Genomic DNA, 23,345 nt, shown 5'->3' on the forward strand with positions numbered 1-23,345 from the left:
ATGGCACCTTAGAAGCATTGCGAGACGATGTCTTCCTGCAACTCTATAAAATCAGACACATTATGATTTACTTTTCAAAAAATCTTTTTCTGTCTTGCTGCTTTTCCCTCCCTCTTCCTTATTTGTCCTCGTCCCAATATGCTGCTTTAACATACTTTTCAAGTGAAAAAACTAGTCTAAATCAAGCCGTTCCTTCTTCCAGTTACGCTTCAATCGCACTCGCTTGTTCTCACTGGCAATCGGTTTTGGACCACTTTTCGTCCTAATCTTCGCGACCTATGTGAATTCACCTTGCTTGCGCTGTAGTTTTCGTATAAGTAAGTGTGGCCCATAAATTTCCAAATGTTGAAGATTTGGAAATTTAAAAATGTTAACTCAAAATGTTGATTTCGAACATCCTGTTGCTCACATTCATATTTCGTTACTGGTTCGAAATGCCACACCGAATTCCGCGAACCGCTGCGCTTCTATTCGTAAAGCAGCAGTGTTCAGTGCCATCAGTGCCCGTGTTTCGCAATGTGATACAAAAATTAGCCTGTTCGAGCCTTGATTCAAGGCAACAGTCTTTCCACACAGAAGAAGACAATAAAACTATGGTTTATAGCGGAGCATATTTTCCCAAAACGGCGTATTTATGGCACGTTGCACGCTTGGCAATTTGTTATAGGCAATGTCAACAATAACGGTAATGAATCAAAGTACCATTCGTTTCGTAAACGGAAGAAACAGAATGAGTCTCAACACTGTTGACCAATTACGTCACGCACGCAGGTTGAGATCGAAACCGTCATGCAGCTCGGCGTGTCTCCGGAGCGAATTATTTTTGCCCATCCCATCAAGAGCGTGGAGCACCTCGATTACGCCAAGCGGAACAACGTCACTCTCATGACCTTCGACTCCGCCGACGAGCTCGACAAAATCAAGGACAAGAATGCCAGGTATATACGAGTCTACTTAAAATAGAACTCAATGCTTGCTAAAGAAGCCAGCAGAAACTTTATGAAACAACCAACGCCACGCGAACACGTTTAGCACTAACATGAAACTTTCCCAGTGCTGCTACTGCGCGCAGCTCGAGCGCATATTTATATTAGCGTGGAAAGTGAAACGTGGGAACTCCGCAAACGGCGTCCAATAAGCCGAAGATTGTGCTGATGTTCACGATCGGGACATTATTATTCTGTCAACAACAGAAATCTGTCGAGCATTCCGTTCAAGTCAGCAAGGTTCGCAGCTGGATGCAGCGGGAACCTTGCACGAGCACGTCATAGCGGATCAAAACGTGATCGGTTTCAAAACCACTTTCAAGCGAAGCCATCTTGTGCTGCAGTAGTGGCGTTCAGTGGTCTCTCCAGCAGTCCTTAACACTGACAGCTGTCATGTGCTCTTGACAGTTTTCAACAACAACAATTTGCCGCACCTCCCTCCTCACCCCCCTTGCCGTCTCAAGCCGTGCTCAACGAAGCACGACGAAAAACGTGCATCCCCGAAGATAGGCAACCTGTACCCCTGACACACGGGCAAAACTAAAGTCCTTTCCAGTAAACCCCTTTTGCTACTCTGAAGGACCCTTTGCAGAAAGGAGTTGCGCCGATGACACACGGCACCGCACTGAACTTCTTTAGGTAGTTCCAGACGAACGCCGCAAGAAAAATAGCGCTGGCTGTTAAAGCCACAAGAGAGAAAACATTCTTAAAAAGCTGCGTATTTAATTACACTTAGCTACTGTAGAACCTAAAAATATATTTTTTTCATTGTTGATGGCTAATAATGCTTATAGTCGTTTATTTTATTCGCGTTTTTGCGTTGTTAGCAGCCATTTAACTTGGTCCAGCAACTATGTGCAGCCGGTGTTTTGCTGTGCGTGCTGTTTATTCTGGTGATGCCCACGTTTCTGTCGTCCTTTTTCACTTCTTTGTCGTCCCTTCCTTTGTGCGCGCGGGCGTAACGCGATTCATTCAATATGTTATTCCAACAACTGTGGTTTCTTCTGGTTATTTCCTGTGGGCGCTGATTGTGCAGTCTCCATCTCGCGACGTGAACACACCACATCCGCGCAGCAAGCGACGACGACACTGCCGGAATTCAACATGGCGGCACTAGCGACGTTATGCGAGCGTTTGAGAGTATAGCTAGAGGAAATCTTCACTATTCGACAAATTGTATTACCGCTAAGAATTAAAACATTTTCGCAAGGTAAAAAAAATACCTATGGGCACCGTAGTTGTGTGGCAGGTTTCCTTCTATTGACGAGTTGTGCACGCTGTGTGCGAGAGCAACTCCTTTTCCGCTCGAAAAGTAGTTGCGCGATCTCCTTTCCCGAAAAGGAACTTTGCCGTAAAGGAGAAGATACTCCTTTGTCGTGTGTCACTGCACTTGAACGCCTTTCCGGTAGATGTCCCCTTACCTAAAGGCCTTTAGAGTGCCCGTGTGTCAGGGGTATTATTCAGCTATGCCGGGAAATGCTAAAGAAAATGGGAACCCAGTGGTCACACCTGACTCCAGCGCCCTTGAGGGCGCGGGAAGGTGTGACGAGAGAATAAATATTCGTTAAGCGTGAATCGAATTTCTACTGTGTTTAATCACAACGGTCGTTATACAGCTACCACATGCATTCTCTTCCATTGCAGGTTACTTCTCCGCATCCAAGGCAGCAGCGTAGGCTGCGGCATCACTATGAACCATAAATTCGGCTGCAGCCTCGCCGACGCCTGCAAGGTGCTCAGGAAAGCTCGATGCCTAAATCTGAACATCGCCGGCGTGTCGTAAGCTTACTACTGTGCTTGAAAAACGTGGTGTCTTTTGTACGAATTTGCCGATAACAAACATGTATTGCTGCGAAATCTGCGCGTGAAATTATTTTGGCCGGTTTATTTTCGCTTCCTGGAACTAAAGAAAAGCGAAATGTTCAAAATATGTACCGCCTACAGTCCTAGACTGCAGCTTCATTGTGTCTGTAATTGACTTTGTCGCAGTTGTCTTCTTTCTTTTTAACGCCCCCACCAACGTCTCCAAAAGAAAGTCGTTTGCACAAGAATCTTGCCATGCATTGAAAGGCTGACATGTTGAAAAGTATTTCGACAGATGCGATGTCCAAGAAAAGTAAAAACTACGTGACATCGCCAGGCGACAGTAAGATATCAGTGATCGTTTCTATACATAACTATGCTCGTTTGTACGTGAAGAAGCGGTAAGCCTGGTATGTCGGAAGGACTGACATATAAATGATATGAGATTTAAAAAAATATGGTGTTTTACGTGCCAAAACCACGATCTGATTATGAGGCACGCCGTAGTGGGGGACTCCAGAAATTTGGACCACCTGGGGTTCTTTACCGTGCACTTAAATCTAAGTACACGGGTGTTTTCGCCCCCTTCAAAATGCGGCCACCGTGGCCGGGACTCGACCACGCGACCTCGCGCTTAACAGCCCAACACCATAGCTACTAAGCAACCACGGCTGGTAATATGAGATGAAGGGTTTCTATAGTCGTTGCGGAAGGTAGCAGCTCTTTATATGAAGACAGATAACCTTGAACATTCCTCCGAGTGGTATTCCTTTCATCCGCTACGCTCATTTCGCCCGCAGCAGAAAATGAAAACGTACGTGCTAACGACACGCGACGTTAACATGCACGCAAAAAACGGTGGTAGTGTGAGAGACAGACAGTCTTCATCCAAGAAGTCTTTCACAGCATGCTTTACTCAGACGGAAATCTTAATTTAAACGCAGCATTTTCTCATTTTAAACATACCGGTTGTTGATGGCTTTTCGCCCACGTTCTTGGAAAGTTAAATAATTTTCCCCGAAATATGCACATTAGTCCGTAGATATGACTTCCGAAGTCATACGCTGTCCCGCCAAATAAATCATGCTAAAAAAAAGCTTCAAGGTCAACTAGTCACACCAAATGATATTTAGATAAACATGAATGCTGAACAATTTTTTAAGGAGCGGAAACAAAATATCCGAACATAATCAGCCTTACAACTCATAATCCTAATCATAATCTCCCATAATCATAACAAGCATTATTTACTCATAACTTCTCGCTTTCTTGCTCTCAACAGAACAAAATTTAGCGAGTTTAGTGGGTTATTGTGAGTTTCGTAAGTTATTGGACTATATTTTAGCGCAGTTTCCTTCGTCCTCCGCGAGATGTTGGCGCAACAACAAAGCGGCCAACACAGGTGGGTCTTTTTTTTTTTTCCTAATAGGCTGAGTACACCGGACTCTTTCTTTCCTTTCTTTTTGATTTTTTGTTTGTTTGTTTTGTTACTGTGTGTTTTTTTTTCTTTAAGGGAACTTGTGACACATAACGCTGTTCTGCATCTTCAGTGTAATTTTTCGAAGAAGCATAAATAACCTCCACGATAAATTGCAATGTCCAGATAGCAAGTTAAAACGATTCACTAATGAACTTTTCGTTCTTCACATCAAGGCACGTGTTGCAACTGGGAAACTTACATTTAATTACGTTCTCATTCGGCGTTGTTACTTCTTATTACTTATTTTCTCCCACCAAAGGCCGTGGGTCCGAGTGCCTTAATTAATTGTACCTTAATTAAATTCGCCCTAATTAACACCAGAAGTCGTGGGTTCGAGTGTTTTAATTAAAGTTGTATTAATCAACTGTGCCTCAATCAACCTTGCCTTAACACCAAAGGTCGTGGGTTTGCGTGCTTGAATGAACTCCATTTTATTTAACTGCGCTTCTTTTTTTTTTTTTTTGGTATGGTGAGTGGCATCGAAGCCAGCTGTAGAAGAAGACGACAACGAACGCGCGAGCAGTAGCACGAGTGCGTGTCTGCGCGAAGCGACCTCACAGGACTTTCTGTACCGCACGCCGTGTTTTCAAGGCCACCGTGTGATGAGGCATTTGGAACTTTAATTTCGCCTTAAAAACAAACTGACAGGTGACAACGGCAAAAATGTGGCACGTGCTTACCGCAAGGGGGAGTGGACCGCGAAACAGAGCGCGCAGATATTTGGTTCCTACAACAGCAAACACAACGCACAATGCACACAACACAGGGACAACGTGTGCCACAAACAGTCCGCTTAGAAAGGGGGTTAACCGAGGTGCCCGATTTTTATTAATCGTATCATGAGAAGCCAACAAACAAAGACACCAAGGACAACATAGGAGAAATTACTTGTACTTACTAATTGAATTAAAGAAATAATAAGTTAATGGCAATGAAATGGGATGAAAAAAACAACTTGCCGCAGGTGGGGAACGATCCCACGTTTTCGCATTACGCGTGCGATGCTCTAACAAATTGAGCTACCGCGGCGCAGTTTCCCCATCCACTTTTTTGGGTATTTATGTGTTGCTACTAGAACTAACCTTGGAAGTGTTCGCTAGCGCCACAACTCACAAACCTTGGCGGCGGATGTGGAACATCCTTACTGCCTCAGGCGTCACGAGTACGTGATCTTTCTGGGGGAAGGCAACCGGTCAATAAACCCGCACATGCAACCTAAAGGCATCAATGTTGCCGGATTCAAGAGCCTCGTTATGTAAGAACGAGAAGAAAGGGGGTTAACCGAGGGTGCCCGATTTTTATTAATCGTATCATGAGAAGCCAACGAAGACACCAAGGACAACATAGGGGAAATTACTTGTACTTACTGACTGAATAAAGAAATGATAAGTTAATGGTAATGAAAGTGGATGAAAGAACAACTTTCCGCAGATGGAAAACTGTCCCACGTCTTTGCATTACGCGTGCGACAATGCCCATCCCCACGTCGCTGATGCAGTCAACAGAAAACTGGCAAAGTTCAAGTGGGAAACGTTGCAACATCCTCTACACAGCCCAGACCTGTCGCCTTGGGTCTTCCACATTTTGGGGCATTTGAAAGAACAGCTCAAGGGAACCTGGTTCGTTTCGGACGGTGACGTGAGATAGTCAGTTATAGACTTTTTGAAGCAGCAACCCAAGGAGTTTTATGAGACGGGAATCACGCGACTCTTTAGTCGGTGATACAAATGTCTAAATGCTCATGGAGGCTACTTTTAAATGAAGTACGCCATTTGTCATATATTCGCCCTGGCTCACTTTCATTTTCCTCGCCCTCGTATATTTTGCAGAACTTCTGCTTTCAATATATTCTCTCTGTTGAGACTATAATTTCGGTGCAATTACAATACACGACCGGTGACAGATGCTCCTGCGCAATACATTGGAACAAAGGACAGCGTCATTGAAATTTTTCCCTGGCCATTGCATATGTACAAAATGTAAACAATGTTCTTGAATAACAAAGTTTCACTAAAATATTTGTCCTCAACTTGTTCATTTCATGGCCTTTACATTTTTGATATCAGCAGCGTGCACTGTTTTGCTGGTTTCGAACTGATATATTTCATAAGTTCGCGTGATATTTTCTTTACTTATTAAATAGAAAAAAAAAACAAGGCAGCATTGATATCATTTATTTCGGGCGCAATTTTTGGGACATATGAGTATATTCTTCTATGAAAAAATACATATTTTACTTGTCTTGACAGTGTGTAGCGTTCAAGAATTCGTTTGCAGCATCTTTGGTAATGGCAATGCAGTTATTCATGTTTTTGATCCCTAGACAAATTCTATAAGAAGCAGGTCGAACTGCAACGTGAGACACCCACCCCTCCCCCCTCCGACCGCAATTTCTGGCTACGCCACTGTTTGGCACGTGTGGCTTCTAACGGATGTGCACAGCTTGACGCATGTTACTTCAAGTACACGTCTATAGACGTTATCATTATAATGATAAACGCCCGTACAAAGGCAGTTTATTTCTTCACAGTCAGCTGGTATTGTATATAGTCGCGCTGTTGTGTAGCATTTTCTATTTTTGTTTTTTGTTCGATACAGAGCTGCTTTTTTTTATTGCGACTGTGGGTTCCGTATATAAGGCAGCTCTTTAAAGAACATTTCACGTGCATGCAGTCGGAGCGAAAGAAATCGACGCACTCGCACGCATCGCATTGCGAGATTTTGGTAGTGCTGTTCACGTGTCTGCAATTCCAACGGTGCAACGCCCATGGCTGCTCTCTGCCAGTGCAAGTGTCACGTGTTAAGTTTTCAAGGATGACGCAAAGCCAACATTCTTCCCTTTCGCTTAACAAATGGAAATTATACGCGCGTACCGTAACTTAACCTAGAACGTCATAGGACATATGCGTGCACATTAGCGATTGGCCTGGTGAAGCAATAAAATCGACCAATATAAAAACAGCGGCCTACACACTTACTTGGCCGGGCAAAATGTAGTACAATAAATGACGCTCTTAATGTTTAAAAATACGACTCTGGGTATAGCAACGCGGAACCCTGAACGATGGTGTCGTCTAACTATGCTTTCAAGCCCTATAGGGTATGTGAGTGTTTGTACATGTACTATGGTACCATGGGTACTATGGGGTGTCGCTTTGCATGTGTGAATAATTTTGTTCACACTGTAAACTAACGTACACCCTAAGGATGCATAAGGGTGTACATTCGTCTATAACTCACGCCTTTACACTTGCGGGTGTGAACACTTGAGTTATAGACCGATTCACACCCTTTTGCACCCTTAAGGGTGTGAAGCAGCTTCAGTGCATGTTGTGTCGTGGTTGCTTCATAAACGCCCCTTGGGCCTTGGAAGCATGCAAAAAAATAATAATTTTTGCGCTTTTTCATACGACACTAGCGAAGCGGAATTTATGTGTTATATATAGCCAATAAAAAATAAACAGTATATGTCTTGTATGGTCAATTATGTAAAGAACGGAAAGAAAACGCGTTCGCTTTTTTAACGTCGCCACGTGAGAATGCTACGCTTCCCATTCGCAGCCCGGCCTGCAAAGTGCCTGTTTTGTTTTTACGCTTTAACTTTCGGTGCATTTTGCTCAACAGTTTCGTTTTACTTAACTCTCGTCTCCGACGACTAGCACGAGCCACGCATGCCGTACCCCGAAACACTGCGTTCGTGCACGCTGCCGCTCACAATGTCTCGCTATTCTTGTTGACAATGAACTGGCGTAGGCCTCGCTCCGTGTCACGAACATTGCCAACGATTGGTATGCGCTCAATGCACGCGCTCCAAGTCCGACGCGCCCAAGGCAAGGATACACACTCTGTAAGTGTGCTTCTTAGCCGCTCTTGAGCGACGCCTCTGCCGTTTTGGGAAAGGTCGCTTTGGAAAATGGCCGCTTGCTTCGTTTCTTCCCCCCCCCCCCCCCCCTCGGATGCTGATCCTTCGAAAACTACGATATACTTTTTTCAACGTCGGAAGCGCGCTGTAGAAACTACTCGCAATGCAGCGCTCGTCGCGTCCTGCAGGGGGCAAGCACCCATCTCCGTATTTTTGGTGCGTCCCACGGCAAATAAAGAAGCGTCTTCATTTTTTTTAAGCTCTCCAGGAGAACCACGTAAGATCCTGATAGTATTCGCTAACTTCCTCTCTTTTATAAATAAAAAGGAACATATAGACTGAGAAAGAAAACCAGCGCTATCGCCGTCATACAGGAACTTCTTTTATTACACTTCTGCAACTATGCTCTATGGTTTTCTCACTCCTTCTTTACTCAAACCAAAGTGTACGCGACATATCTTGCTGTCTCCTTTCCACTCCGACAGTAAGGTATGGACGTTTAGGGAAAGCGGTTGCTAAGATTCTATTACCGACAGTCACCTGCTGTCTCTATACCTATACGTAATTATCATCCTAGTATCCTATGGGGCCCATCAAGGCTCGTTTCTGGGCCGGAGATACTTCAGTTTTTAGTTTTTAATTTAAGTTAATGATTTCACTCTTTACGTTTCTTCTGTCATTCATCTTAGTGCCGATGACTGAGTTTATATATATATATATATATATATGTATATATATATTTATATATATATATATATTTATATATATATATAGCTCGTAAATATATATATATATATAAATATATATATACATATATATATATATATATAACGTAATTATTTCTCCTAGTGACCATCAGCGCATTAGTAATTTCTTTGTCTCGTTTTACACTTCACGCTCCACTTGGCAAATACGTAGTCATTTTAACAAACGTTTCTGCCGTCATTCACTAACAGACATACTTTTGACTTACCCTGTTAACGGTTCACCTTTCAACAGAGCCTTCCAGTACAAGTACCTCGGAGCGACTTTTATGCACACTTTGTCATGGTCTGTACACATTATATACAACATGCACGAAAACGTTGAAGCAGCTTGGATACATGCTCCTTATTTTACCTAATGCCTACAGGAATATACGATGTACAAAATGATTTAAACAATGATGGCGTCGTCGAAGGCAGTATGCAGCTGCTGCCTGGCCGTCAAGTATTGCGTCACCCGAGGAGTCGTCCACGTCACTGGAGGCAGGACCAACATGTTTGTCAGAAACTTTTTGCGTAGTCAACATCATTGTTAACGCATATCGGTGAAGAATGCGGCAGGTACCTTTCTTGTTTTATTTTTTTCGCTTCTATAGACTACATAAGCTGTATCCGCACTTCTTCCACGTATTGCAGTGTCAAAAATATTATCAAAGATGGCTCGCCTGCGAAGATCAGGAGGGGAGGCTGAAACTCCGCATCTTCTGCTTCGGGTGGGCATAGGGAACTGTCCATCAAGAATCGCTTCTCGTTCCCCATGACCAGTGCAAGTTCAAGTTGAGTTCAGGAGGGTTAGCAAATGAGAGAAAGTCACGATCGATGATCGAACTGGGAATCGGACACTCAGCCGCCTCTCAACAACGAGCGGGGCGCCGATATTGTGGGCGGGCACTCGGAGCAGCTATATAGAGCTGTATTCAAAGCGAAGCTTTCTTTGTTAAGCTCTAGACCACCAACCCCTCCTTCCCCTTTAAAGCTGCTGGCTGCTATCTCACTCAATCGGCCGGTCCAGGAAATAGTGCAAGTTCTCCCTAACATAGTGGAAACCGAGGCGGCCCGGTGCACTGTCCGTAGACGCGGACTCCAACACAAACAAAATGGGGCCGAAGTGTGCAGTGAGGGCGAAGACGGAAGTGGCGTCCAGCGGACCACGAACGCCTTCGATAAGTAGACAAGGGTGGTTTATGCATTCTGCTCGTAAACGCGCAGTGGATCAGCGTAAGTTGCGGCGATGAGATCCGAGGAGCGAGGTGAAGATTTCACCTAGAAACGCGAAGTAGAGGAGCGCCGATACGAAATGAGGAAATGCAGTGCATACGCCCACAAAGGAAGAACTTGAATTTAGCCACACGTATGAAAGGCAGGCGGTTAAAGTGTTTCAGTACATATGTTGGTGATGGAACATGAAGCACCGCATCCAATCCCCGGTATATAAGGGACGGATGGTCATATGAGCGCCGTTTGCTAGCTCATTCTACAGATTTCTTTTTTCGTCGTCACAAGCTTAAAATTACCCTTTCGTTGTTCTTTCGTTCTTTCTTTCGTAATTGTTACATTGGTCGTACACTACTCGTGGATTAAACAGGCGATATTGACCATCTGCAAGCAAGATAGAGAAGGTAAAAAACCGTCTGTGCACCGCTATTTTTTCCATAGATTCCTTTCTTTTACTAGAGCACTGTATTCCACGGAAATTAGCACCTTCTTACAGCTGCTCCAACTAATCGAACCCTTGCTTGCACCCTTTTCCTCGCACAGGTTCCACATCGGAGCAGCGTTTAAGCACCCGACTGTATTTCAGCGAACTATCGAAGACGCCAAAGCCGTGTTCGACGTTGGCCGCGAGTTAGGCTTCAAAATGGACACGCTCGATATTGGCGGCGGCTTCCCTGGAGGCGCACGAAAGCTAGAGTCTTTCGTCGAGGTATTTTCTTCCTCCTTGTCTTCACCGCGCTGCCATTTGTGTCGCGTTAAAACGTGGCACATGTGCAAACGTTACACCACGAAAAGAAAACAGGATCATCATGGGGATCACCATCATAACGTGGTACTTGGTTCAATGTTGTTAATATAAATAGTGCGCAGAAGTAGAAGACGGCGAGCACAACGAACTTGAAGATGGTTTCACTGCGCACATCCCGCCTTATCTGTTATGTCTTATCTGGTCCCGTGCTATTTTTTTTCAGCTTATTGCATTTGTTGTCTAATATCAGGTCACAGTACATCAATAAAAACTGCGTATGCCACCTCTAAGGCTGGTTTTATTTAAAGCTGGAGACGGTTGCTCAGAAATCTTTCATGTTTTTTTACCTTCGTCGTTCGTCATGTAGCTTGCGTTGCATGGCGACAAACGCGCCTATTGGTAAGTAGCTAACTGCGTTAGCTGGCTTATTACGCACAGGCTTTTTCTCGTTCTCTTCCCTTATTGAGAGTGTGGGAGAGTGAGCTGCGCGTATATAAAAACGCCGCAAAATTGCCGCGCGACTGGCCGCTCGAGGCACTTTGCGTGTATTCGCGGGCTTCCTTCACGGTCGCAAAGACACTTTTCTGCAGCACGTATTGAGCAGCAGAAAGCTGTATCGGGAGTTTCTCATGTTACTCTACAATTTCTCATTGACACTTTTAATCTAATTATAGTATTTGAGAAATTGATTAGCTAATTAAGACAAATGTAGTTAGGCAGGATGCAAAAAAAACCTGAGTATCTCCAAGCGACAGCAAACAACATTACCTCGGTTTTGTCCGGCTGCGTGGCATTTGCATATATTTTAAATCTTGGCGCATGATAGTTGGGACATCCTGCATAGAACAGAAAAGAATGAAATCAAAACAGACTAGTTTGGTTCTGACTATTCCGTGTGCATCACTACTGTTTGAAACCACGATGACAACACGGTGTTCTAGGAGAAAATTTGCCTAAGACGACTATACATGCCTAGAAGTGGCTTTTTCACGAGTAAATCACCTGCAAAATAACAAGCGGTTATTTCTTCCACACAAAAGAACGGTTGAGCCCTCATTCATATTAGGCTCAGGCACAAAAGCAGTGATACCCTCTTCCGGATGGCGCCCGCTTCCTGCAAGCAGCGGCTGGTCAGCGGAGTAGCATGGCATCGCCCTGGACCGTGTGAGGACTCGGCAACGTATATGCACGACGGCTAAAATAGTAAAAAAGGGTTTAACTGGTGAATCTGGCTTACAGCGCCATGGAGTCGAACACACACAAGGCGCGCACTCGCGCGCTACCAGCCGCTACCACGCTGCGGCTCTACTTAGGTTACAAGCGAAACACAGGGTTTCCATAGTAGTTCATGGTGAGTCCGTCAGCCTCATAACCGGTGGCGGGTTCGTTTTGATCACCCGCCCCTTTCTGAGAGAAGGAGAAACATTGCTGCACCATGTCCAGGGCTGCTGTGTATAGGCGAGCGTCTGAATGAAAGCGCGACAGTGGCGCCATTACGTCGGCTGCACAGCGGAAAGGCACAACAGACAAGCCAGCGATGGAAATATATCAAACGGCGAATAATGAAACCGAAAGAGAAATGCTTGACGATAACTCAAAGCGCAGTGCGCTAATGTTCGAAGTTGGATCAGGATTTACGAGAACACGTCGTTATAGGAGAAAATTTGCCGATGACGACTGTGCATGCGTAGCGTGCGGAAATAGCGCAGACGCCGTGTACAGCCTATTCTGTTGTGCATGTGGCAGCACACTTCCAGACGTTAGTGAGGACGTAGTGACTATGTCCGAGGCCCTAGGCGTTCAGGATAATAGAAGAAAGGTTAATGAATCTGGCGGTGAAGAATAGCAATAGGCGGCTGGAGTATTAGGGCCGCATATAAGCAGCGAACATGCGGAATAGATTTGAGGGCAGTAAATTTCTATCAGGTTCGATGGCTTGTTAACACAAACCAGGCGTTTTAAGGGAGGATAATAAACTCGGAGGAAAGGTAACAATAGAGAGCTTGGTGGCACCCGTAACCGGGATTTGTTTCAAAAGGAATTAATCGACATGCATCCATTCATCATAGATGTCGCACAAGGTTATAGAATATATGATGGACTGCTTTGAATTTGCAAACTATGGAATTTTTTTATACTTTGCTTATAGATCTTTAGGCTCTCTTTCCTCAATATGCTATTTTTTTTTCTTTTTAGCTGTGTCGCGTCATCAGAGACGCCATTGATACCAACTTCCCGCCATCCAATTGCATAAAAATCATCGCCGAACCGGGACAGTTCTTCGTTATGTCTGCATACACACTCATCACCAAAGTTGTTGGCATCAAAAAAAACTTTATGACCGTCGAAGGTAAACAAATCCTGTGTTCTTTACAAATAGTTGTGTGCATCATTTCGCATAAAGAGGCAGCAGAGCAGACGTCCTCAAAAGTTCTTGGGTAGCACCACTAGACTAGATCACGTTCGATGTTTTAGAACAAGCGAAATGATATGCTGCAATTGAAATATGTAGGTGCCAGCCTACATTCTTATCATGGTGACATTGACTAAACCAGCGCAAGCAACAGTTACAAAAAATGCAGTGACATCCCTTCTGAAGTTCGTGTACAAAACTAACATTCCCGGGAGTTCACAAAATATAAATGTTCCTGGGCAGGTGCATGTAAGTGTACTTTTCGTTAAACGCATGCATAACAAGAAACTTCACAGAGCGCCTTGCTATATACAAAAAAAAATTGCAGGAACAAGTGGTAATCGAATGGAAGATGGTAATGTCTGTGGTAATACTAAATTGGCCAGCGAACCTGTTTGCCCCATTTAAAAATTGATTCTCGCCATAACAGCGAAATGAGCAAAACGAGAACAAGGTGAAAGCAGGCGCCAACGTTTCGACAAGATGACTTGTCGAAACGTTGGTTCCTGCTTTCATCTTGTTCTCATTTTGCTCATCGTCTTGAATTTCCATCTCCCGCATTCCCCGTTTTTTTCCCGGGAGAGCAAGATGAAGAGAAACAGGAGCAGGATGAAAGCTAGGCAAGTTAACCAAATTGCGCTCGGTTGGCTACCCAGGGTAGTGAAAGAGGGGAAGAAAGATCCAATAGGAAGGGAGAATACAAAAAAGAAAAGGATTGCGCACACGCATAGTCGACAACAACACAGTAAAAAGCGGTTGTACAGTCCACTGGTTTTTAAATATCGCAGCAGTGCTCAAATAACTTTCCGCGCAAGCGATCGCTCATGAAGTCAAGTTCCTGAAATACTTTTGCCCCGTGGTTCGTCGGTCGTCTAGTTGACATAGGCTAGAAGTTCGAGAAGCTGTTTGGTCGGAAGGGCAGGGACAAACTAAGTGTTCACCCCATCCATCAGCGAGCTAGGCATACCGCTAGGCAAACCCCTCCAGGATTTATCGAAGAGCCTGTCTATCTTTCTCTCTACCTATAATCCCTTCAAAATCGCAAGAGCGGCGCACGGCCATCGTAAACCATCACAATAAAAAATAATAGCCGTTTGTGAATTCGACGCCCGGCCGTAAGCAACTGAATAAGGTTTGTTCGTAAAGTTTGACTGGTAGTCCGAGTCGCATGTAAGCGTTGAGGGAGCACAAACAAGAAATGGTAAATTCCTGTGAGTTTCACTGCTGCAGCGTCATATATGTCAGAAGCAAGCGAAGTGGCAACTCCGCCTCCATTGTTCACAACAGCCATATCTATAGCCTATTTGAATTGCAAGTGTGTTTCAATATTGAAAACTTCTTTTTCATGTTATTAACCCTCTACTTTAACGCTCGCCTAACCGTGTAGGGAATTTGCTGGGGAAAAAAAGTATCCTTAAGTGCTGCCATCGATGCAAACTCAGATGAAGTATTACCGGACGGGGCCCGTCGTCCTGCTTTCTGACAGCAACTCAGCGCTATGGTTCCGATGGCTCTCTCTTGCAAAGTGTATGCAACTTTCATTACGCAGAGGGGAATAGTTGCCCAGGCTTGGCTTCATTGTTGATTTTCAGTGGCTATCCTGGTTTAACGGCACAGAGGACAATGACGCTGCTGCCAGTCTTACTCACTAAGCATTGGCGTTAGCACCAGCGTCGAAAGCTCGCCGAGACTCCCATGTGTTCGTAATACAAGTTGTCATAAGTCATTTCCACTCGTTCTGATCTACGCTATACGAACACTGCGGGAGAGCTGATAGAATTTAAATAGCCTTGCTAATCACATCCGAACAGTTACAGTGCAAACTCCGACATGCGGTGCAAATTACAACGTTCCGCGTGCCACCATTACACGCGTTATATCAGACATATTACTTGTTTGGGTGTCTGATGGGGCTCGCTACCATTTGAATACGCTATTATAGACAGCACCGTGTACCGTTAAGAGAGGAAAGTGTCTCGTTTCATCCTGAAGCTGACGGGCCAACGTAACTTGGTATGGTTGTGCTGAGGTGCACTGGATGGCACGAAAGCTGTCAGTCTCTTGTCTTTCTAGCACATTTATTCCAGTTGTTCTCGCGTGTCTGTCTAGTGTTGCGCCCCTGTAAAGGACTTACTTAGCTTCTTGATTCCTTCAATTATTTGATTCCAAATTATTTGAAGCGTGGCACTGAGGAGAAGTAATTGCCGGCAACTCTTAGAACGTTATCCATCCGCCATGTAGCTCACATACTTTTCCTCCTCCTTTCATCGTTTTAAGAATCGCAAAATACTCTTCCCATGCATGCCTTTGCTTATCTGATACAGATCTATCAGTACAAGTGTCCCTCTATCATTTGTTTACCATGTGCTGTGTCCGCAATATCGTTATGTCTCTATAAGTGCCCGTGAGCAGGTATGGTGATGGCTACACCATTTATTTCAGGGAAATTCTGCGAGCACCGCGACGTATACATCAATGAAAGCAAGTGCAACACCATCAACCGAGACCTATTTGAGCTCATGGACATCCATATAAGCCCTCTGGAGGTAAATGCGTGCGTCATCGTATAGCATCTGAAATCGAGATTTGAAAGGGGGTGTCATTTCTACTTCCTAACGCCAGGAACGTAAAGCATATGTGAGATCACTCTCCAGTTTCTAAAGTTCACTTGGAAGCATATCATTCGCAGCAGCTTCCATAAAGAAACTCTGAATGTTATTGGCAACACGACGGAAATGAATTGAGTAGTGGCACAATAAAATACAAGCGGCCGGTACAGAAATGCTATATGACGTCACCATGTAGAATGTCACGAACCTTGTTAACAGCTTGCCCCTAGCGGCAAAAAAAGAAACGAGCGTCGGTCATATAATAGTGCTGCATCCATTATTTTGAACTCTTCGCAGTGCACATAACAAAACAATTAACTCAGTCGTTCCCCTTAAACGTGTCAATAAACGTTAACAGTTCTCGCTCACATGCAACTGGCAAGCCGTAGGTTTACAGCGGCTACAGAGGCATAGTTCAAATCGGTCGACCAAACTTGCTGAGTTGCGTTGAAAGGACCCGTCATAAGAAAGTATGTCGTCCTTCAAACTTTATGTTATCGTGTCGGTTCAACTGGAGACCAATGATATGGCGAAACTCATGTCGCCAAACCTCAGGCAGAAGCGATGCGCGCTACTCTGCGACATCTTTCTTCCACGGTGACCAGATTTCCGTCGTGTAGCCCACTCCTCCTCTGTTGGCGCTCGACCATAGGTTAATTTGACCGTTATGTCAGTCACATCCGGAACACAGCGCCCGTACGGGCTAATTGCCAGCAAACAATGCAATGGTTGTCCTGACAACCCCCGGGGTTGTTTGTGTCTGTGTTCAGATGTCGGGGTACGTGCGGCCAATGAAGTTTCCATTAGTGATGCGGCGCCAGGTGCCGGGAGAAAGGGTTCCGAGCAACGTTTTAAGAAAATGAAGAGAGAGAGAGAGAGAAACAACTTTATTCGGTCCACTATAGACGTAAGCAAGCTCCACGTCACCTGGCTAGGCCAAAAAGAGAAAAAGAGAAATATATTCAAAAAGGTTACATGATTGAGATTACAAAACAGCTTCAACTATCGGAGCACACTATGGTAGCGTCTTAGCATGTCCGAGTCACACACTGTTTTCGAGCGTCCCCTCTCAGTCATCCGGATCCGCTTTTTATGCCTGCGTCGTCATCGTTCCTGGTTTCCACCAATCCGGCGTCAGGAGACAGATGGCGTCAGGAGACCTATGCCGGCGTCGGTGAGCTGGTTGCCCCTTTCGGTGCGCCCGGTCGGAAACGCACGCCACTCACTGGGCATCAAGAAGGAAAGTAAGAGGAACGCACGCTGACTCCGATCCCCGGCGTGGTCATGCCAATTTGGGCTGTTGACAGGCGTGCAAAGTCGTAGCCTTGCACCGACCTTCACTCCGGCGTAGACAGACCAATTTGGGCTGCTAACAGTTGTGACGAATGGAGGCGTGATGACTGCATGTCGCAGGTGTAGCATCTTCCCCGATCTGTAGGGCCGCCGGGCACAACACTGCCCACAGCCATTATCAGATTCAATGTTCATCTCAACGTCACGAGGCAACGCGGTAGCAGTGTGTCCCGTAGATTGTCACTTCAGCTCGAAATACATGGCGAAGAATTGCACGCATTATTTCTGAGACCCACAATGGCCAAGCAGCACACTGAACACGCTGCGAGCGCGACCGTTACACTCACTCACTGTAGGGACGCAAAACGAATTTTCCCGGACGCGGCATACCAACAAGAGTGTCTAGCACGAGGCTAAATGCTCTGCATACTAATGCATGGCTGCTCCAGCAAAGTCATAGATCATAGAGTGGGCGCATGAAATTGAGAGCCGCATGAGGCAGCGACTTAAAAAAAGTGCCCCCGCAAGTTAGCGTCTAGAAATACAAGAGCGCCAAGTGGTGCAAGTACGTGTCGGTCGAGTGCACATGTGCCACATTCTTCATAGTTAAAAAAGATTGACCGCCCTTTCACTACTTTGAAGGTGTGAGGCTTTTCTTTCGAGGAACCCGTATGGCTTTACTTTGCAGCAATTGCTACGATTGCTACGTAGGAATTGCTACGATTTTCCCTTAATTTCTTCTCTCCACCTTGCGGGTTTCCGCAGAACCATTACGTCAAACCCTTGCCTTTGCTTCGAGTTGTTGACAAATTCGACTTCGCCCTGCTATCTGCTAGCCGCCTGGTTAGCTCAGATGGTAGAGTGGCTGCCCCTGAAAGGCGGTGGTCCCGGGTTCGAGTCCCAGGCCAGGACGATTTTTTCTTCAGCTGTGAGGCTTTTCTTTCGAGGAACCCCTATGGTTTTCCCTTGTAGCAATTGCTATGATTAGGTGGATGTCTCATTTTCCCTTAATTAATTACTGTTAAGAGGGGTGCAAGCGAAGCTCGGGATCCGCGGCTCTTCGTTGTCGTAACGCCTCGGCTTCGCGCTCCCTCACGGCGAGGTCGGCATGTCGACGACGAACCCTTTCTCGAGCGAGTTCCCGGCGGCCTTCATCAAACGCCGCCTGTTCTTCGGCCGAACGCACGACGCGGCCCGCTGCCGTTTCTTCAATGGAGGGGAGCATGAACCTCTCCAAGACGTGGAACATCCTCCGGCACTTGTTGGACCCCGCAAGCTCGAAAACTCAATCCGGTATAAGATTGGCAAAAGCTAGGCACGCGTTCGTAGGGGACGATGATTGTTTCATGAAGAAATTAATTGAGACGTTCGTGGGGGAAACATCGCGAACTCCACTACCCGACTATGGTGGAGCGCCAAACGAGGCGTTGGACGCCCCCATCACAGAAGCGGAAGTGCGAGCAGAGATTGTAAGACTCCGAACGAAGTCGGCTCCGGGCCCTGACGGGGTAACGAACAAAATGCTCAGGAACTTAGACGATGATTCCATTAGTTATCTAACGACGTACATGCAGGAATGTTGGGAAAAAGGCGAGCTCCCACAACAGTGGAAGACGGCAAGCATTATTTTAATACCAAAACCCGGGAAGCCTCCGCAATTGGAAAACTTACGGCCAATTTCCTTAACTTCATGCGTGGGGAAATTGATGGAGCACGTCGTCCAGACCAGACTGATGGGCTTTATGGAGCAGGGCGATCTGTGGCCACATGAGATGGTCGGGTTCCGACCTCACTTGTGTACGCAGGACGTCATGCTCCAAATCAAACATGATATAATAGACTCAAAGTCTAAAGATGCAAAAGCCATTCTGGGACTGGACCTCACGAAGGCTTTTGACAACGTAAAGCATGAGGCGGTCCTGGAAGGGCTGAACAAGATTAATGTAGGTACCAGGACATATCGATACATCAGGGACTTTCTGACGGGAAGAACTGCTTGCATGAAGTTCCAAACGCTGGTATCCCCCACAATTGAGCTAGGGAGTAAGGGTACGCCCCAAGGATCAGTGCTGTCTCCCCTACTCTTCAACGTGGCTATGAGAGAACTCCCCGAGCAATTGGCAAAGCTCGAGGGATTAAAATTTAGTATATATGCGGATGATATCACCCTCTGGGTCAACCGGGGAAGTGATTCAGCCGTCGAAAGCCTGCTCCAGGCCGCCACCGACATCATAGTCGATTACGCGGCCGAGAGAGGCCTAGCATGCTCGCCGCAGAAATCAGAATTGTTCATATACAATCCGAAACACTTAAGGTGCAAGGCACCATCGGAGATCAAAATTAATGTGGCGGGTAAAGAGGTACCAATAGTCGAGCAAATTAGAATCTTGGGCCTGATTCTCCAGTCACACGGCCACAATGGCGAGACCGTCAAGAGGCTGCAGAATCACGCAATACAGACCCTGAGCCTAATTAGGCGGGTGGCCAGCAAAGGCCGAGGGTTAAAGGAGAAAAATTTAATTAAACTAATACAGGCGTACATATTCAGCCGGGTGAGTTATGCAACGCCATATCTCGATTTGAAAGTGGTGGAAAGAGAAAAGATTGATTCTCTAATGAGAAAGTGCGTAAAACGAGCGCTGGGACTGCCCATGTGTACATCAACAGAGAGACTGATGGCTCTAGGAGTGCACAACACATGGGCAGAGCTGGCGGAAGCGGTGCGAACCTCTCAAATTGAGAGACTTAGCACCACGAGGACAGGAAGAGCCATATTGGCCAAAGTTGGAATAAATCCGGACAGAGGCCCCACCCAAAAGGTGGAAGTAGATAGGGAAGTTAGAAAAAATCTGATTATCCCCCCCCTGCCAAAGAACATGCACCCGGAACATAGCAAAGACAGGAGGCATAAACGAGCCGAAGCATTAAAAATTAGATTCGGTAATATCTCGGAACATGAGGTGGCCTATGTAGACGCGGCGGGAGGTAGCAGCAGTTTTACGGTGGCAACGGCCGTCAGCGGCCGGGGTACTCCCGTGACCGCTGTCACTCTGCGCGGGCGCAACATAGAAGTTGCCGAGGAAATTGCGATCGCATTAGCTTGCGCTGGAACGGACGCGAAATTTGTGATCAGTGACAGCAAAACTGCCATACAAAATTTTAGCAAGGGAAGGATCTCGCCCTTAGCGGCCAGAATCCTAGGCCAGAGAAAGCTAGATAGAAAAATTCAAATAATTTGGACTCCGGCGCACGAAGCCGTCCCCGGCAACGAGGCGGCCCACGAGCTGGCTCGAGACCTCTACCGCCGAGCCGCTACGGGGCCCCTCGATGACCGAGGGAGCGGAGAGCGCATGCTAAAATATGGGGAGATCACGCAGCATTACAGATTGGCTCGTAGACTGGTATCCCCGCCAGACCCAAAATTAAACAACACACAAGCAGTCGCGTGGAGACGACTACAAACTTATACATATCCGCACCCGGTTATGGCGAACCACATGTTCCCCGAGGCCAGGAGCGATAAATGTAATCTTTGTGGGGCGAGAGGGACCCTCGACCACATAATATGGGAATGTCCGTACTCTCCCGGGGGAATACACAAAATAGATAGTAGAGACGCCTGGGAGACCCTGCTGCGCAGCTCGGACTCTGAGCTCCAGCTCCGGCTCGTCCAACTGGCTGAAGAGGCTGCTGGGACCCAAGACCTCCCAGCCTGCATCTGAGGCGGCGGCACTCGCCCCCTGCCCTGCGTGTCGGGGGGTGGGTAGATCTCCTAATCCGTTGGACATTAAAGTTTACTCTATCTATCTATCAACGCCGCGTGCTCTTGGGCGGAACGGACCAAGCGCGGCCTCCCCATGCCTCCCCATCTGGCTGCCGGGCCTGAACTGGCGGGAAACGGCGGGCGCGAGGCGAGCGAACGCGCGATCACACCCTTTCCCGCCTCGGAACGCCTGCAATTGGCTCGCGCCTTGCGCTGCGTCTACTTCTCCAAGCATATAAAGCCCCGCTTTAAAGGGCGCGTGCGATGAACCGACAGTGGCCGAATCGGCTAGCCTGGTGGTATCGCAACGCGGGGTTCCACATCCCGACCAGCAAAGTTTGTTTTCGCGGGGGTTAAGTTTTTCCCTAAGGCAACACTGACGCCGACACGAGTGAGGCAATACAAGCTTTACTTGAAATTTACCTTTCCGCGATAGCCCGTTCCTATTCGCATGATCTTGAGCTGTCCTATGTTAGGTCAGCCTGTTCGAAGTAAAAAGAAACTTGACACCTCACACTCTTGCGTTTTGAGCGTGCGTGCTCGCGCGTGTTGCTGAAACTGTAGTCTGATCCTATTCTTTCTCTTTTTCTGCTTTCCTGTTGACACCTAGCCTCCGGTCAACCGACCTCGGGACATCCTGACAACAATCTGGGGCGCCACGTGCCACCCCTGGGACGTGATTGTGGGCCGCTCGCAATTCTTTGCCATCTCCGATGGGGAGTGGCTTGTGTTTGACAACATGGGCGCCTACACGCTTGTCCACGCATCTGGTTTCAACGGCTTCAGCTTCCCGCGTGTCCACTACATCGTCTCGGCTGCCTGCTTACCGCTCGTGGAGCTCGCAGTCGTTTCGACGCGAGTGCGAAGTGGCTATGGACATCTTGAACGAGCGCTCGAGCCGCATCCGCTCTAAGCATCCGGCTCGCCACGCACATACTTGAACTAGTCACTGCCTTGCGCTGCAAGGCTCAACCCACTGCTGATGATCGCAAGTACTGCTCTAGCTAATCTTCAAGAAATAAAATGAAGCAAAGAACCACTACGAGTGAAATGAAGAACACCGTGCTTCGTTTCGTTACATGTGTCTCAAGCAGAGGCAATGGCAACTGCAAGCTGTCCCTACATGTGCACCTACGCATGTCATCATGCTCAGAGGGAACCTCGGTGTTGGTCCCCATAGCATGCTGTAAAAGCACCTTGCTTCGGCTCGAAGACATGGAGACTGTTTCGAGCACGGTTCAATCTTTATTATATTAAGTCACTGCATATTTTTCCCGTATCTGTATTCGTTTCTCATCATATGCTCCATAAGGCCTATTCACAGGTGGAAATTACTTCCACGAGTAATCAAATGCGTAATTAACTCATTATAATTTCAATAATTAAGCGCATTGCTAATTAATTTGCACCACACATTGGAATTTACGAATTGCACCGAGTGAATTCGCAAGGCATATCAACTTAAAACACATTTTAAGGATGATATATACCGGTTTCGAGACTTGCGCCGTCAAGCTTGCAGTGAAAATGCGCGGTCGTTCCGCTTACTTACTTTTCTAAGAAGACGCTGTTTTATGCATTGAAGCACAAAAGTAAGGGGAACGCCAGTGTATTTCGTCGCGCATTTTTAAAATTAATATCTTGAAACTGGTGTCACCTTGAGAATTCGTTCCAAGTTGATATTGCTTGCGAACTCGCTGGCTATAATTTGTAACATGTGCCGTAAATTATTTAATGAGAAGTTAATTAGTGAAACACCTCTAGTTCGGTGATCACGCATTTTGATTTCACGTGGAAGGAATGTCGGCCTCATCGAGTGACTTAGTTCAAAGGTTAGAATTGTGCTATCTGCCACAGGCGATGTTTAATAATTTGGTGCAGCTTAAGAAAGCGCCTGGTATATATACAGGGTTTCTCAAGTAACTTGAACGAAGGATTTCAAAAAGTGGTTAACCGCAGCTGGCTGAAACGAACGACATATCGTTTGCTGTCATGTGGTGCTCCTCAAAATATTTCTTATATTCCGCCTAATTAGATAATCAACTTAATTAATTATTCAAAATGTTTAATATTCCTGCTAGGCCCAGTGGCTCTCGTTACGTTGTAGAGGGGGTTCAGAAACGACCGATCCAATTTTCTGTGGCAACGTGCACGCTGCGTGGTGATTTTTCTCTTTTCGCGTTGAAAGAAATCCCGCGAAATATGAAATAAAACCAAGTGACTGCGCTTATGCGCTGCCGTATTGCAGCGCTCTCAACCGTGCTTTGAACATATCGCTTATCAGGGACGACGGCGCTTCCTTTCCGAGTGCCACCGTCAGACGATGACGCACTGTGAAGCCGATGCCTAGAGCCGCGGCCGCTCACTTCGCCATGGTTCGCGCACACGGTTCTTTCGCACGAAATTGAG

At 46.4% G+C, this 23,345-nt stretch overlaps 1 protein-coding gene across 1 annotated transcript; it reads left to right on the forward strand.

Annotated features, from left to right (window-relative positions):
- The first annotated feature begins 775 nt into the window (after window positions 1–775).
- LOC126546081 (ornithine decarboxylase-like) lies at window positions 776–22,171 on the forward strand. Its single transcript, XM_050194168.3, has 6 exons — window positions 776–938; window positions 2,631–2,765; window positions 10,654–10,819; window positions 13,055–13,208; window positions 15,714–15,817; window positions 21,547–22,171. The coding sequence occupies exons 1-6, from the start codon at window positions 790–792 to the stop codon at window positions 21,847–21,849; spliced, it is 1,011 nt and encodes a 336-aa protein (XP_050050125.3). The 5' UTR covers window positions 776–789; the 3' UTR covers window positions 21,850–22,171.
- The last annotated feature ends 1,174 nt before the right edge of the window (window positions 22,172–23,345 follow it).

Source organism: Dermacentor andersoni, chromosome 1 (assembly GCF_023375885.2).
Source record: "Dermacentor andersoni chromosome 1, qqDerAnde1_hic_scaffold, whole genome shotgun sequence".
In the NCBI taxonomy this organism is placed as follows: Eukaryota; Metazoa; Arthropoda; class Arachnida; order Ixodida; family Ixodidae; genus Dermacentor; species Dermacentor andersoni.